At 36.3% G+C, this 15,600-nt stretch overlaps 1 protein-coding gene and 1 long non-coding RNA gene across 2 annotated transcripts in view; one reads left to right on the forward strand and one right to left on the reverse strand.

Annotated features, from left to right (window-relative positions):
• The window catches only part of LOC306664408, a 1,052,029-nt gene that overhangs the window by 673,042 nt on the left and 363,387 nt on the right, over nt 1-15,600 (reverse strand). The gene's annotated exons all lie outside the window — the stretch shown is intronic.
• Nucleotides 1-15,600, forward strand: part of IQGAP2 (IQ motif containing GTPase activating protein 2) — a 284,608-nt gene that overhangs the window by 178,979 nt on the left and 90,029 nt on the right. Inside the window, 2 exon segments of the mRNA XM_079145190.1 lie at nt 1,748-1,908; nt 7,468-7,592. Of these exon segments, the coding sequence (XP_079001316.1) occupies nt 1,748-1,908; nt 7,468-7,592 (286 nt within the window).

Genomic DNA, 15,600 nt, shown 5'->3' on the forward strand with positions numbered 1-15,600 from the left:
TTTGGTTTTTCCTCATCCTTGCTATAGCCTACTTTAGATATTCATGAACTGTGCACTGGAAGAAATAGAGGAGGTAAATTGGCAATGGTTCCATTCTGCTCTTTACTTGCAATCTTGTGCCTCCCTTATAGAGTAAGCCTGTAGTTCATGTAAGGTATTTAGATAAAATTTACTTACCTACTTCCTATGATAACCACGTCTAAAGGTAGAAGGTAAAATTGTGCTTTGTTACTCTGAAACCACTTTGCTTCAAGATTTCTGTGAAGATCCGGAAAACTATAATAATACATTTGAATATAAATATTTCATTATATACATGTCTTGTCCACAGTCTAGTTATGCCAGGAGAGTGGGGTAAGTTGCAGACAGGTCAAAAAAAGTACCTGAAGACAGCATGGGAGACATGATTTGTTGGGGAAAGCTTTCAGGAGATCAGTGACATTTCCAAGGAGAGTTCAGTGGCTACAGGCTGACAGATGGTACCTCCATCTCTCATGGTGCTTTGCCAGGTAGTGCCTCCTCGCCTCACAGTGTTTTGTTCAGTGGTGGCCGACTGAATAAGTGACATGTATCCTTTCCACAGTGCCCTCAGATCTGTGCCTGTCCCTAATCAGAAAAGGGTTTTACATGTTGGGCTGCCCAAGCAGTGATATGATCAGCATTAGCCTGCTGCATCTGCTTTGTCTGGAAGGATTTTTCTTGCATGTCTTGGTGTACATGAAAGGAGGTAGTTTTCTACAGATAACATTAACTTGCTCTAGCTCCCAGTGTGCATAGAGAAAGCCATTGTACTTTGAGATTATATGTACATGGACTTTCCAGCCCAGACTTGCTCTCTTTATTCCTTTAATATGTAAGATTTGGAAGAACAGAAAGGGGGCATATGTTTTACGCGGTCCCCTTTGTTTTAGGAATGACATAATATATAATATCCTAAATATAAAGATGTGTATCAGCTTTTTTCTAGTAATTGTTTTTCAAGCTCTTCCTTGTGTTCTACCCCTTTTGAAGTTGCAACAAGGTGGTATAAGATGGGCAAATGGAAGAAAATACTAAAGGGGAAGGATATTCTCAATCTAAGATATGTGTTTTTATATAAGCCAAATCTAGATTTATAAGTTATATAAACCTGTTGATCCTCACTAGTTTCATAAAAGATTTACCTCAAATTTCTTCAAACAGCAAGACTATAGTGTGTTTTAATGGTTCTACCCAATTTATAAAAATGTTACTTAGACTTGCTTTTTTGGAATTAGAATTAATTTTATTGACTTAATTAAAGATCTTAATCTATTTTTCTGGAGTTATAATGTTTAGGTGAAATTCTCCCCTCTTTTCCTTCACCCTTAATTCAAACTAATAATCATTAATCATTAATTATGTTAAAATCTTACAGGGGACTCTCAGCCAAGGTTTGTCTAAATCTTGGCTTAGTTATAAGGTTACACTGAGCATGTACACAGCCAGTGCAACTGGGAATAGGTATTAACTGGAGAATGCAGATATTTCTGGAATTGTAACTGTTGGTTATAATTAATGCAGCCCCCAAAATTATCATCTAAGGAAAACCTAGGAGCCATTTATCTGTTCTTTAAAGCCATTGAGAGAAGTAGGTGAGCAATGACCTCTCTGCTGGGCTGTTAAAATCTTTGCCTTTTCATTGTTATTTGCAATGTGCATGCTACACCCGTCACATATGTGCAGTGTATGACTCGAGGACCTTAGAGTGCTGTGTGTTTGCCAACAGAACTATTTGGCCCATGAGGACCTCTTGTTTGCCGTGGAAATGTTGTCTGCTGTTGCTTTACTAAACCAGGCCTTGGAGAGCAATGATCTTGTGTCTGTGCAGAATCAACTCAGAAGCCCCACAGCAGGCTTCAACAACCTGGATGAGGCATGTGTGGAACGGTAAGGAACACTTTCCAAATCCTCTTTCAATGTAGAAATTTGTGTTTGGCAGATAGCATAAATTAAGAATTTGTTCCTTAGTGGAAAAATCCATATACCATGCTCATGTCTCTTGAGAGCTAGTCTACTCTGTTAGAAGAGTTCTTACTAGATGCTGCCTTCTTCCCTTTTTTTTTTTTTTAACTTTTGGTACTAGGGGTTGAACCCAGGGGTACTTTACCGCTGAGCTACATACCCAATTCTTTTTTTTTTTTTTTTTTTTTTTTTTTTGAGACATGGTCTCACTAAGTTGTTGAGACTGGCCTAGAACCTGCGATCCTTCTGTGTCAGCCTCGGGAGTTGCTGGGATGAGAAGCATGCATCACTGTGCTCAACTCTAGCAGCCTTTTTACAGTGTTCTTTGGGTGGAAAAAAAGAATTTAAAATGATCATCTTGAGGCAATTAATGACTGCCTTGTCATTGACAGGTTATGCAATAGCTAAAAAGAGAGAAACCATCGAAAACATACCTTCCCTTGGGCTTCTTGTGGAGATAATAGACTGTAGAAGAGTTGGAAGCCACTTAATAATCATCTACTCTACCTTTTTTTTTTCAATTCACTGATGAGGAAACCGAACTTGCAGTTATGGACCCAAAGTTGAGCAGTTAGGACCAAACCCCACTCTTCCTATTGTTAAGCCAAGGGAATCCTGAGCCCACAATGGGCCATGGGTAACAACCTCAATTTAGTGTCTTTCATTTCATGTTCCTGAAATATGCTTCTAGATGGTACAACTGATATTTTAATAAACACAATAATAAATCTAAAGAGAATATTAAGGAGCCAGAATTAAAGGTTTTTTTTGCTTGTTTATTTGTTTTCTTTTTGGTGCAGAGATTTGAGCCTAGGGCCTCACACACACTAACACGTACTCTACCACTGAGTCCTCAAATTAGAAATTCAGTAAGACAAAAACTTGAGTTAAAAATGAGGGAACCCTGAATTCTTGTGTCCACCAGAGGGAGATGTCTGCATAGATCTTGACAAAAGCTTTTTCAGATACTGATTCTAGGACTACTTTAATCAGTAGGTTGGCTGATTATCTGGGGTAATGTACAGTCACACAGAAAAAAATCTGAGACTTCTTCGATTTTAAATAAGTGGTGTTTGACCACTTATTGAAATACAAAATGACCAAAAAGTACTGAGAGGACCATGAATTTTCCTTGTTTATAGTTTTCCTGGAGAAATTAATGTTCATATTCTACTTTATATGAACCATCTGGTTCATATAACTCCCCAGAATTTGTTTCCAAGGTAATTTATTTCTGCCTTCACTGTTCCCATTAATGGCATCATCCTCTTCTCCGAGCTTAGAAACCTCAAACTCCATTTCAGTTTTCCTCTGCCTTCTGCCAGCAGCATTGTGCGGTGAGGAGCCTGCTCACTTCCGGTCTCTATTGTCAAACTGTAGGAGGGTACCTCTTCGAAACATTGCTGCTCCCAGCAACCACCCTTATTTAACCCTTATGTTCTCACTTTGTTTTGTAATAACCTCCACAGTTCCCATCTCATTTCTCTCTTTATCCATGCATCATTCATTCTCCCTCATATATATATATATATATATATATATATATATTTTTTTTTTTTTTAAGATGGACACAATACCTTTATTTTATTTATTTCTTTTTATGTGGTGCTGAGGATGGAACCCAGTGCCCCAGATGTGCTAGATGAGTGCTCTGTCACTGAGCCACAACTCCAGCCTTCATCATTCATTCTTACTTAACAACGCTTCAGTCACTCTTGATGCTAGAATAGAATGCAAAGCTGGTCTCTTTCGTGAAACTACAGTCTATTGAGGCATCTTGGGAAGTAATTGTCAAGACTATTCCAAATATTTAGAAGCCCAGCCATTACCCTTTAAATGACAGTAGTTCCCACCCACCTAGTCACTCATTTTTAGAAGCAAAAATTCCTTCTCCATTTACAAATACCTAATAAGGAAGTGTTACCCACTGCATTTGAGAACCACGTTTGTACCAGTATCAGTCAGCTTTGTGCTACTACAACAAAATACCTAAGGTGATTAACTTAAAAAGAAAAAAGTATATCTTAACTCATAGTTCTGGAGTTTCTAGTGTACGTTCAAGAGACCCCATAGCTTTGGGCAGCAGCATATCATGGTGAAAGCACATGGCAGAACAAAATAGTTCACCTCATGAGCCAAAAAAGCAAAGAAAGAAAAAAAGAAATGGGTCCTACAGTTCCATTCAGTGGTATACCCCCAAAGATCTAAGGACCTCCCCCTAAGCCCCTCCTCGAAGAGGTTCAAACACCTCCCAAGAGCCACACTGAGGACCAGGTCTTTAACACATGAACCTTTGGGGGGATACTCATCCAAACCCTAGCAATACCTGTTGATTTCAGCCAAGACCTACAAATACAGAGTTCAAGTAGTTTGTAGGAGAAATGTTTGAAATGTATATATTTTGATGATTTTTAAAATTTTTATTTAAGTACATTCTGGATAACCTAGAGAACGACATGGGTGACCCAGTACTAGCATGAGATTTCAGGGTCCACTTTTGTTATTGTCTTAGCAGTCACACTAGCTCCAAGTAATCTTCCATATTTTCAGTATTTCACTTTTAATATCAGCCTGTGTTCTTGGAAACCAGGGCTTGCACGTTAACAAGTTTGGAAAGCACTGCTCTATAGGACTACTCCTACGGTTGTCCCGGTTCACAGCACAGAGGTGCTGGGCAGGCCCACCTTGATGAAGTCTCGCATGGTTTCTACCTATTCATCATGTCTTCCACTCCTATAGTTGTATTTTCCCAGAAAGATTCTTTTATCTAATTCTCACAAAAGTGACATATGGATTAGCCTTGACTCTGGGAATATAATGTTCCAGGTTAACTGTTCTTCTGTTTAATTGTTCTCTGTTCTCGTCTGAATTAGGAACTAACTTCACACTCCAAACATTTTGTTCTGACATTAGCTCCAGCTATATCTCTATTCCTATTTTGCATTTTTGCCAAGCTGGATCCAACTACTCCATGGATTTTCTGCCCTGTCTGTATCTATGAATGCTCTGTTCACCAACAAAAATTTAGTCTTTATCCAGCACTGCTCAGCATAGTTTTGGAACCTTGCCTACTGTAGATAATGCTTCTGTGAATTGTTTCCATGCTTCTCATTCCAGCTAAGTTCTTTCTTCTGGGAATTAGCATGATATGGTTAAAGGACTATAAGCCTTGGAGCCAAAATATCTGAGTGCCAATCTCCCTAGCTGAGTCCTTTGTTTTTCATTTATAAAGCACAAAAATGCACAGAAGAAAACAACAGCAACACAATAACAACAACAACAACCAAAAAACCCTACTCTGTATCTACATAACTATTTTGAGGATTAAATGCCTGGTTCAGGGCCTGTCCTGGGGCAGGTGCTCCACCAGTAAGAATTTTCTTCCTCTTCTCCTTCCTTTGCATCCCATTGTATCTATTTTGGGGGACTATCTGTACTTTTGTGGCCTTTACTGTGCTCTGTCTTTATACCTGTTACGAATTTCTGTCCCCTTTGCCACTAGTCTGAATGTTCCTGGAGGCGAAGGCTACATCTCATTCCTCCTAATCTCCCTGTGGTTAGCCTGTCACACATTTTTCTTTTAGTCAGTGCTTAATAAATATCTGCAGAACTACACTGGATTGTTAGTCTTCTCAGAGCTTCCCAGGTCTTTTATATCTGCAGTCTTACTAGTTCATCTGTGGCACAATGGGAAGAGGGCTCAGAGATGAAGGACATAGACCTGTTTCAGCAGACTATGGAACAGTTCCCAAAGTTGACATTCGGAAAAGACTGTGGAGCTCTGTTGGGTTTCCCCTACAATCTTTTCCCTTGACTTGTTGGTATTCATTTCTAAAGAGTTGATAAGTGTTTGTGGTTTTTTTTCTGTGTTCATACTAAGCTTTCTCATTTTATTCCCGTTAGATCATGACTTAGACATTAATGTATGAGTCACCCATTGGATTTTGCACTTTCTTATAGATGGTCCCTATCTTCAAGGGATGCTAGCCAGTGCAAGCTACCATTTATCCCTATTGTTACGGAGTCCGTGTTATTTATTATATATTAGTGTAGTAGAGTATTTTCTTAGGTTTTTAATTCTTGATAAGGTAAAAATCTCACACACAACATTTAGCTAATTTCTGGCCTGCATTTGGTAACTTCATTCATATGGAAAATGAGTTGACACCATCATTTCCTATTTTTTTTAAAACATTTTTATTAGCTGTTGATGAACCTCTTATTTATTTATTTGTATGCGGTGCTAAGAATTGAAACCAGTGCCTCACATATACTAGGCAAGTGCTCTACCCATGAGCTACAGCCCCATCACTTCCTATTTTGAAGATTTTTTTCTCGAGCTATTTTGGGAAAAACTCTTTAGTGTCACCTTGAAGCATATAGAACTTTGAGAAAATTTGTCACAACCTGGAAAAGAGTTTTAGACTCAATGTGTTACTTCTTTCAACCTCTGCTATTAGTTAGCAAATACCTCAGACTAGTCATTAGTCAACTGCAAATGAATCTCTGTGTACATAGAGGATGGGTTTTCATTTCCTGGTGTAAAGATACAAAAACTAACTCTGGAGTTTATTTGCTTTGGGCTAGCTAGTGCATATTAGGAAGTGGTATAACATTGGTTCTATGATGTTTAAATGGTAAAATTTACTATTGAGAAATGAGTTCCTCAGTAATATATCAATATAAATAAGTTTTGTCCTAAAATTTCCCTAGATAAGAAAAAAATAATCAACCCAAGTCTATTTTCTAGAAGCTGTGTACAGTGAGGAGGGTCAAGGGTAAGTAATAAGTCTGAGTGCCCTGGTAATGAAGGAACAGAGTTTTGAGTTGCTGCTATGGAGCCATTGGAGTAATGGACAGGTGACAAGGAATTTAAGGATATTTTGGCTCAACTCATGTACACTTTCTTCAAGAAAATATACTGTGAATATCTGTTCCTCAGCAAGATTTCTGAAAATGGATTTTCATTTTGAGACATGTTAGGTCTCAAGGCAGCCCACCTATATAAGAGTCAGAGTGGAAAAGCTTGGCTTTTGTAAAGAGCAAGAAAAATAATAGAAAAGGACTCTTGGTGATGGAAAAGTTGAGAACCATGGTAACTTTGAATTTTATCACAGATCAGAGACTGAGCAGAATCAAGACATGCAATGAGGGGAGGATTTAGTTTAAAAATATTATAATTATTATTTCACAGAACTGAGAACTTGTACTTTTGCTTGAGTAAGGTGTAAAGTTGGATTTTTAAAGAACTTTCATTAAACAGAATTCTTTGTAAATATAAAAATATTTTATAAGTTTTAAGAGAAATACCAATAGTGTAAATGAGTTTGGTAAATGTTGACAGTGTGGCACAAGACAGTTTAGTTTGCCTTTCTACTCTTTGCCCTCATAACATCTAAACCTGGCCACATTTGTCAAATTTAAGATGTATAATGTGAGCAAAGAATGAATGAATGACTAATATCATCCTTTTCTCTTCCACAGTTATGCTAATGCACTACTGTCCATTAAACTAGAAGCCTTATCCCAAGGGCAAGATAACTTAAGCTGGAATGAAATACAGAATTGTATTGATATGATTAATATTGAGATTCAAGAAGAAAATGATCGTAAGTATGGGGTATGTTCCTACTCTACTTTAGTGGGAGAATAGAGTGCCTAGACAACTTAATTCCCTAGATTAGAGTTACAAGTTTTTGTTTATGGAAGTTTATAAGAACACTTTCCCTTAATAAGTATGCATTTATTTTTATATGAATTTTATGCCTGTACTGCTATACCAACATATTGTAAATATTCAAAGACATACAAAAAAAGACATAAAAGGCTAGGATAAAAACACATAAATAGGACTTTTCTTATGCAGACAAGATTACTCTATAACAGCTTTTTAAAGCACTCAGCTTTGTTTTGACCTTTCATTTGGACATTCCTAAAATTTGATATACTTTTCTGTCCTAGGAAGGAAGAAATTAAAACATAATCTAACTTGGTGATCAGAAATCATGGTGATTTGCTGTGTTTCTAAAATTAAGAGCTACTAGCATGAAAATGGACCAACCCCAAGAACATATACCTTGAAACATGTTTTCTTGAGCATTGACTTACTTCCTTTTCATTTGCCTCTTTCTTCTAAAAACAGTGAAGAGTGAGGAGCTGTGTAACTTCATCAGTCAGTATATTCATTGCTTTTCTGTAGCATGAGTGACCACATCTAAGCTTCAAGCTCTCTTTTCCATCATAAAAAACAAACCAACACCATTTTTTTTGGCTTTTAGGTACTTTAACTTGTTAGCAACTGTGGATTAGAATTGCTAGAATCATTGATGTCCCTTCTAGCTCCAGCTTCAACTTTTCTTAACTCTCTAAGCAAATCTACAATGTTTTCCTCTAGTGCATTTAGGTAAGGTCCTAGATCTGGTATTCTAATGCTGTATCTAACTTTGAAATATTAAAATCTTTCTTGAGATAGACTTTGTTAGTTAATTGTATTTGCATAGTTTTCTTCTTTTCCTATGAGCACCATGATAAAAATCAAGGCCAGTTTTGTTGTTTGTTTTTTAAATATCTTCTTTCTCAAGAGTCCTACTATAAAACAGGACCCAGGTGTGCTGCCTTGATGTGGTATTCCATGGAAGTGCCACTGTGACACTGATCCTTAGATTTTTCTTAATTTTGTTCTTTTCAAGTTGTGTAAACACATCTGAGTTTCCTCTTTTGGTCCCAAACAGCTTTCTGTTGCCTCTGCATTTCCTGTCCACAAGGCATTTGAAAGTCTGCAATCAGATGCCTTGCTTACAGCCCACTTAGCTTTTCTTATGTGTTGGCTTGGGAGCTTGTGGCTTTTGCCAGATGTTAACAAGAGGAAAGCATCAATTTGAACAGATGTTCAACATCAAGGGGGCAGGGTTGAGGGAGAACTCCTGTGTGTGCATGCTGCTTCAGAGCTTAGTCCTCTAGCCCTCTTGCCTTCACCTTAGACACCCACCTCTGCACTCTGAGTCTTCTGCAGCATTGATTCGGGTAGTATAGCTAATGCCACCCAACGGGTAGGACTGCTTTCTTTTTTTTTTTTTTTTTTTTAATTTTTATTTATCTTTTAATTTTTACAGACTGCATTTTGATTCATTGTACACAAATGGGTTACATCATTTCATTTCTGATTGTATACGATTTAGATTCATACCATTCGTGTAATCATACATGTACATAGGGTAATGATGTCTGTCTCATTCCACCATTTTTTATACCCCCCTCCCTCTCATTTCCTTCTACATAATCTAAAGTTCCCCCATTCTTCTCTCCCTTCCCACCCCCCTCACCCCCATTATATATCATTCTACACTTATCATGGAAAACATTTGGTCTTTGATTTTTTGGGACAGGTTTATTTCACTTTGCATGATATTCTCCAATTCCATCCATTTATTTGCAAATACCATAATATTATTATTCTTTATGGCTGAAAAATATTCCATTGTGTATATATACCACAGTTTCTTTACCCATTCATCTGTTGAAGGCCATCTAGGTTGGTTCCACAATCTAGCTATTGTGAAGTGAGCTGCTGTAAACATTGATGTGACTGCATCACTGTAGTATGCTGATTTTAAGTCCTTTGCAGTGAGATAACCAGGTCAAAAGGTGGGTCCATTCCAAGTTTTCTGAGAATTCTCCACACGGCTTTCCAGAGTGGCTGTACCAATTTGCAACTCACCAGCAATGTAAAAGTATGCCTTTTCCCCCACATCCATGCCAACATCTATTATTGTTTGTGTTCTTGATAATAGATAGCCATTCTGATTGGAGTAAGATGAAATCTTAGAGTTGTTTTGATTTGCATTTCTCCAATTATTAGAGATGTTGAACACTTTTTTATATATTTATTAATTGCCTATATGTCATCTTCTGTAAAGTGTCTGTCCAGTTCCTTGGCCCATTTATTGATTGGGTTCTTTGTGTTTTTTGTGTAAAGTTTTGTAAGTTCTTTATAAATTTTGGAGATAAGTGTTCTATCTGAAGTGCGTGTGGAAAAGATTTTCTCCCACTCTGTAGGCTTTCTCTTCACATTCTTGATTGTATCCTTTGCTGAGAAAAAGCTTTTTAGTTTGAGTCCATCCCATTTATTGTTTTTTGCTTTGCTTTCTTTTGCTTTGTGAGTCTTGTTGAGGAAGTCTGATCCAAAACCAACATGATGAAGATTCGGGCCTACTTTGTCTTCTATTAGGTGCAGGGTCTCTGGTCTAATTCCTATGCCCTTGATCCATTTTAAGTTGAGTTTTGTGCAGGGTGAGAGATAGAGGTTTAATTTCATTTTACTGCATATGGATTTCCAGTTTTGCCAGCACCATTTGTTGAACAGGCTATCTTTTCTTCATTGTATGTTTTTGGCTCCTTTGTCTAGTATGAGGTGACTGTATTTATGTGGTTTTGTCTCTGTGTCTTCTATTCTGTGCCACTGATCTGCCTGTCTATTTTGGTGCCAATACCATGCTGTTTTTGTTATTATTGCTCTGCAGTATAGTTTAATGTCTGGTATTGTGATACCTCCTGTTTCACTTTTTCTACTCAGGATTGTTTTGGCTGTTTGAGGTCTCTTGTTCTTCCAGATGAAGTTCACAATTGCTTTTTCTATTTGTATGAGGAATGTCATTGGGATTTTAATTGGAATTGCATTGAATCTGTATAGCACCATTGGTAGAATGTCCATTTTGACAATGTTAATTCTGCCTATCCAAGAACATGGGAGATCTTTCCATCTTCACAGGTTTTCTTCAATTTCTTTCTTTAATGTTCTGTAGTTTTCATTGTAGCGGTCTTTCACCTCTTCTCTTAGATTAATTCCCAAGTTTTTTTTTGGTTTTTTTTTTTTTTTTTTTTTTTTTTTTGAGACTACTGTGAATGGAATGGTTTTCCTAATTTCTCTTTCAGAGGATTCATCAGTTATGAATAGAAATGCATTAGATTTACGCATAGTGATTTTATATCCTGTTACTTTGCTGAATTTATTTATTAGTTCTAGAAGTTTTCTAGTGGAGTTTTGGATCTTCTAAATATAGGATCATGTCATCAGCAAATAGTGACAGCTTTAGTTCTTCTTTTCCTATTTGTACCCTTTAATTTCTTTGGTCTGTCTAATTGCTCTGGCAATTGTTTCAAGGACGATGTTGAATAGAAGTGGTAAAAGAGGGCATCCCTGTCTTGTTCCAGTTTTTAGAGGGAATGCTTCCAGTTTTTCTCCATTAAGAATGATGTTGGCTGTGGGCTTAGCATAGATAGCCTTGACAATGTTGAGGTATGTTCCTACTATTCCTATTTTTTCTAGTGTTTTAAGCATGAAGGGGTGCTCTATTTTATCAAATGCTTTCTCAGCATCTGTTGAAATAATCATATGATTCTTAACTCTAAGCCTATTGATGTGATGAATTACATATATTGATTTCTGGATGTTGAACCAACCTTGCATCCCTGGGATGAACCCCACTTGATCATGGTGCACTAACTTCTTAATATATTTTTGTATGCAATTTGCCAGTATTTTGCTAAGGATCTTTGTATCTATGTTCATCAGGGATATTGGTCTAAAGTTTTCTTTCCTTGATAAGACTTTGTCTGGTTTTGGTATAAGAGTGATACTAGTCTCATAGAATGAGTTTGGAAAGGTTCTCTCCTTTTCTATTTCCTGGAATACATTGAGGAGTATTGATTCTTCTTTAAAGGTCCTGTAGAATTTGGCTGAGAATCCATCTGGTTCTGGGCTTTTCTTGGTTGGTAGACTTTTGATGGCTTCTTCTATTTCAGTGTTTGAAATTGATCTGTTTAGATTTTGTATGTCTTCCTGATTCAGTTTGGGAGGATCATATGTCTAAAAATTTGTCAATGTCTTCGATATTTTCTATTTTGTTGGAGTATAGATTTTCAAAGTAGCTTCTAATTATGTTATGTATTTCGATGGTGTTCGTCGTGATCTTTCCTTTTTCATCATGAATTCTAGTAATTTGAGTTTTCTCTCTCCTTCTCTTCATTAGTGTGGCTAAGGGCTTATCAATTTTGTTAACATTTTCAAAGAACCAACTTTTTGTTTTGTCAATTTTTTGAATTGTTTCTCTTGTTTCAATTTCATTGATTTTGGCTCTGATTTTAATTATTTCCTGTCTTCTACTATTTTTGGTTTTGAACTGTTCTTCTTTTTCTAGGGCTTTGAAATGTAATGTAGGGTCATTTAGTTGTTGACTTTTTATTTTTTTAATGTATGAGCTCAATGCAATGAACTTTCCTCTTAGTACTTCTTTCAGAGTGTCCCAGAGATTTTGATATGTTTTGTCATTGTTCTCATTTACCTCTAAGAATTTATTTCTTCCCTGATGTCTTCTGTTGTCATTGCATCATTCAATAGCATATTATTTAGTCTCCATGTGTATGAGTAGTTTTTGTTTGTTGTTTTATCATTCATTTCTAATTGCATTCCATTATGGTCTGATAAGATACAGGGTAGGATCTCCATTTTTTTGTATTTACTAATGTCTTCTTTGTGGCATAGCATATGGTCTGTTTTGAAAAAGGATCCATGAACTGCTAAGAAGAAAGTATATTCACTTGATGATGGGTGAAATACTCTGTAAATATCCATTGTTTATATCATTGATTATATTATTTAGTTCTATAGTTTCTTTGTTCACTTTTTGTTTGGAGGATCTGTCTAGTGGTAAGAGCGGTATGTTAAGGTCCCCCACTATTAATGTGTTTTGATCTATTTGATTCTTAAAATTGAGAAGGGTTTGTTTGATATACATAGATGCTCCATTGTTTGGGGCATAAATATTTAAAATTATTATATCTTGCTGTTTTATGCTTCCCTTAAGCAGTATGAAATGTCCTTCTTTATCCCATCTGACTAACTTAGGTTTGAAGTTCACTTTATCTGATATGAGGATGGAGACCCCTGCTTTTTTACTGGGTCCATGTGCATGGTATGTTTTTTCCCATCCTTTCACCTTTAGTCTGTGGATGTCTTTTTCTGAGATGAGTCTCTTGAAGGCAGCGAATTGTTGGGTCCTTCTTTTTAATCCAATCTGCCAGTCTATGTCTTTTGATTACTGAGTTTAAGCCATTGACATTCAGGGTTATTATTGTGATATGATTTGTATTCCTGGTCATTTTGGCTTATTTTTGTTTTTTAACTTGACTTGGTTTCTCCTTTGATTGGCTTTTCCTTTAGGGTAGTTCCTCCCTTTGCTGATTTGTATTGTTGCTTTTCACTTTCTCCTCACAAAATATTTTGCTGAGAATGTTCTATAGGGCAGGCTTTCTATTTGTAAATTCTTTTAACTTTTGTTTATCATGGAAAGATTTTATTTCAAATCTGAAGGTTAGTTTTGCCAGGACTGCTTTCTTTTGGTAGGCATAATGAAGAATGAGGTCTCATCTTTGTTTCCTAACTTTCCTGCCAATTCTTTTCAGGAATACCCACCAGCTGGGTCTTTAAGAAACCCAGCATGTGCTGCTCACCCAAGCTCAGTGCTGCACAACTGTAGTTCTGTTCTTCTTTTTCTTCACACTGATGATAATGGGGGACATGCCAATTTCAAATGTCAACTAGAACCTTTGTTTTACCAGGAAAAGAAAAACAAGTTTTTCTTGTTTGTGTAACTTAAAAAGACAGTGGCCCTTTTTAGGTGGATAGAATTTGTAACAGAAATCTGTTGATTGCTTTGACTTTTATCTAGCCAGGAAACTTCACTACTAAGTTATTCTGCATAGAACAGAGCACATGGCCATTCTTACATTTTCTTCAGTCATCTTGTGTAGTTATTTCAGGTATTGTTTCGATAATTTGGGGACTTCATCTGTACTTTGGTTTGATGTTTTTCCCCCTTTGTCAAAAAGAGGTATTTTTTGTTTAAAATTCCTGAAGCATTGAATTTGATGTTATGTTTAGATAATTGCTTTAAAAGCTACAGTTTTAAAAATATGCACTGTGATCAGACAACAATTGCACAGTATAATTAAGTCATCTGAAAGAGCTGAGACTTTTTCAAGGGCACTACAAAGGTGCATTCTTTTCCTACCACCCCCGGCCACTCCTGCTGCCACCTGGTCCAAGTTCTGATTCTTTGTGTCACTGGTGATGTGGATCAGCTAATGCAAAATGCTAAATGTGGAAGATGAATTCAGTGGAGAAGCTGTTAAGTGCATTTCCTCAAACATGTATGCTCTGTTGATTTCTTACTGGAAAGTTCACTTTTCCCTATAAAGCCATAAAGGAATATTATTTTTACCATATAGCCTAGACAAGGCAAGTTTTCTTATTTGAGATTTTGCTTTTTAAATTTGGCATACCTTCCATTCTTTGTAGGTTACTTCATTCACCATCTCAAATATGATATCACACTTTGATTTAAAGAAGTGGGTCGTGGCTTTAATAATCTGTGTTCATATGGGACTTCCCCCTTTGCTTGTATAAACAGAGAAAATGATGCAGAGAGGCCCAGGGGGCTTCTGGGTAGGTCTCTCAGCTCCTATGAGGTCACTTACTATGACCTCAGTTGCTTCTGTTAGAAATACACCAAACAAAAATTTTCAGGTGATTTCAATCAAGTCAGCTGGAATGCACTCATTGCCAGGTGATAGATAGTTAGGTTGTGTGTACATTCTCTTTCTCAGACTTGATTCTGTTAAGGCTGGTTTTGGATGGGGTATTTGAAGCTATTTACAATATACAATAACCTAACCAGAGGGGTGTCCAGTATGTGAAGTATCCTCTACTCTCCATATACCATAGGGTGAGATAACAACACCTCATATGTGCATTGTACTTGCACTTTCCAGAGTTCTTCCAATGTTTAGAAATCATTTAATTTGCATGTTAGAGAAATAATTTTGCATTTACTTCAAACATATCTAAATTATAATCTGGAATTATTTCTTTGAGTTTTAGATTATTTCTTTTTCCTTACAGATAAATCTTTTTATTCCTATCAAGGTGGTATTTATGGGGTCATCTATTCAGAAAATAGTTAGCTAACTCTTTTACCTTAATTTGAATGTCAAGATAGAGATATGTTTTAAAAGTTTGAAGTACTCATTCTGTTTCATGGCACATCGCATTTGTAAAGTGACTTGTGATCATATTTTATGAAAAACAACTGACACAGTGAAAAGTTTTAGTTTGGCCCTAAGAATGTTTATTTTCTAAGCTTGTTGCTTTTTAATATTTAGCTTCTTTACCATTTCTTGTTCATGGACATGAAACTAGAAAGTAAAAACCCCCTCTTAACATGTATATGAATAAGTGTGTATGTATATGTATACATATAAACACATATTATATTATTTTATGACTCTGTTAATTTTTTAATAATAAGATAGTAATGAGAAGTAATCACCAAATTAATTCCATTCTGCTTAAAATTTCATAAAGTTTTCAGATTCCCTAGCTTGATTTCTGTGCTTTTTTGTTCCTGGACTTTATAGTCCAAGATCATTTGGTGGGTCAGAGATGGTAGAAATTAAGACAGAGGATATACTTAAGGTATATCCATGAATTAGGACTCCAGGTATCATTTTATTACCTGTTATTATATAAATAATATGTGAAATACATGGAATTAATTATCC

This window comes from Sciurus vulgaris (assembly GCF_902686455.1).
Source record: "Sciurus vulgaris genome assembly, chromosome: 6".
NCBI lineage: Eukaryota > Metazoa > Chordata > Mammalia > Rodentia > Sciuridae > Sciurus > Sciurus vulgaris.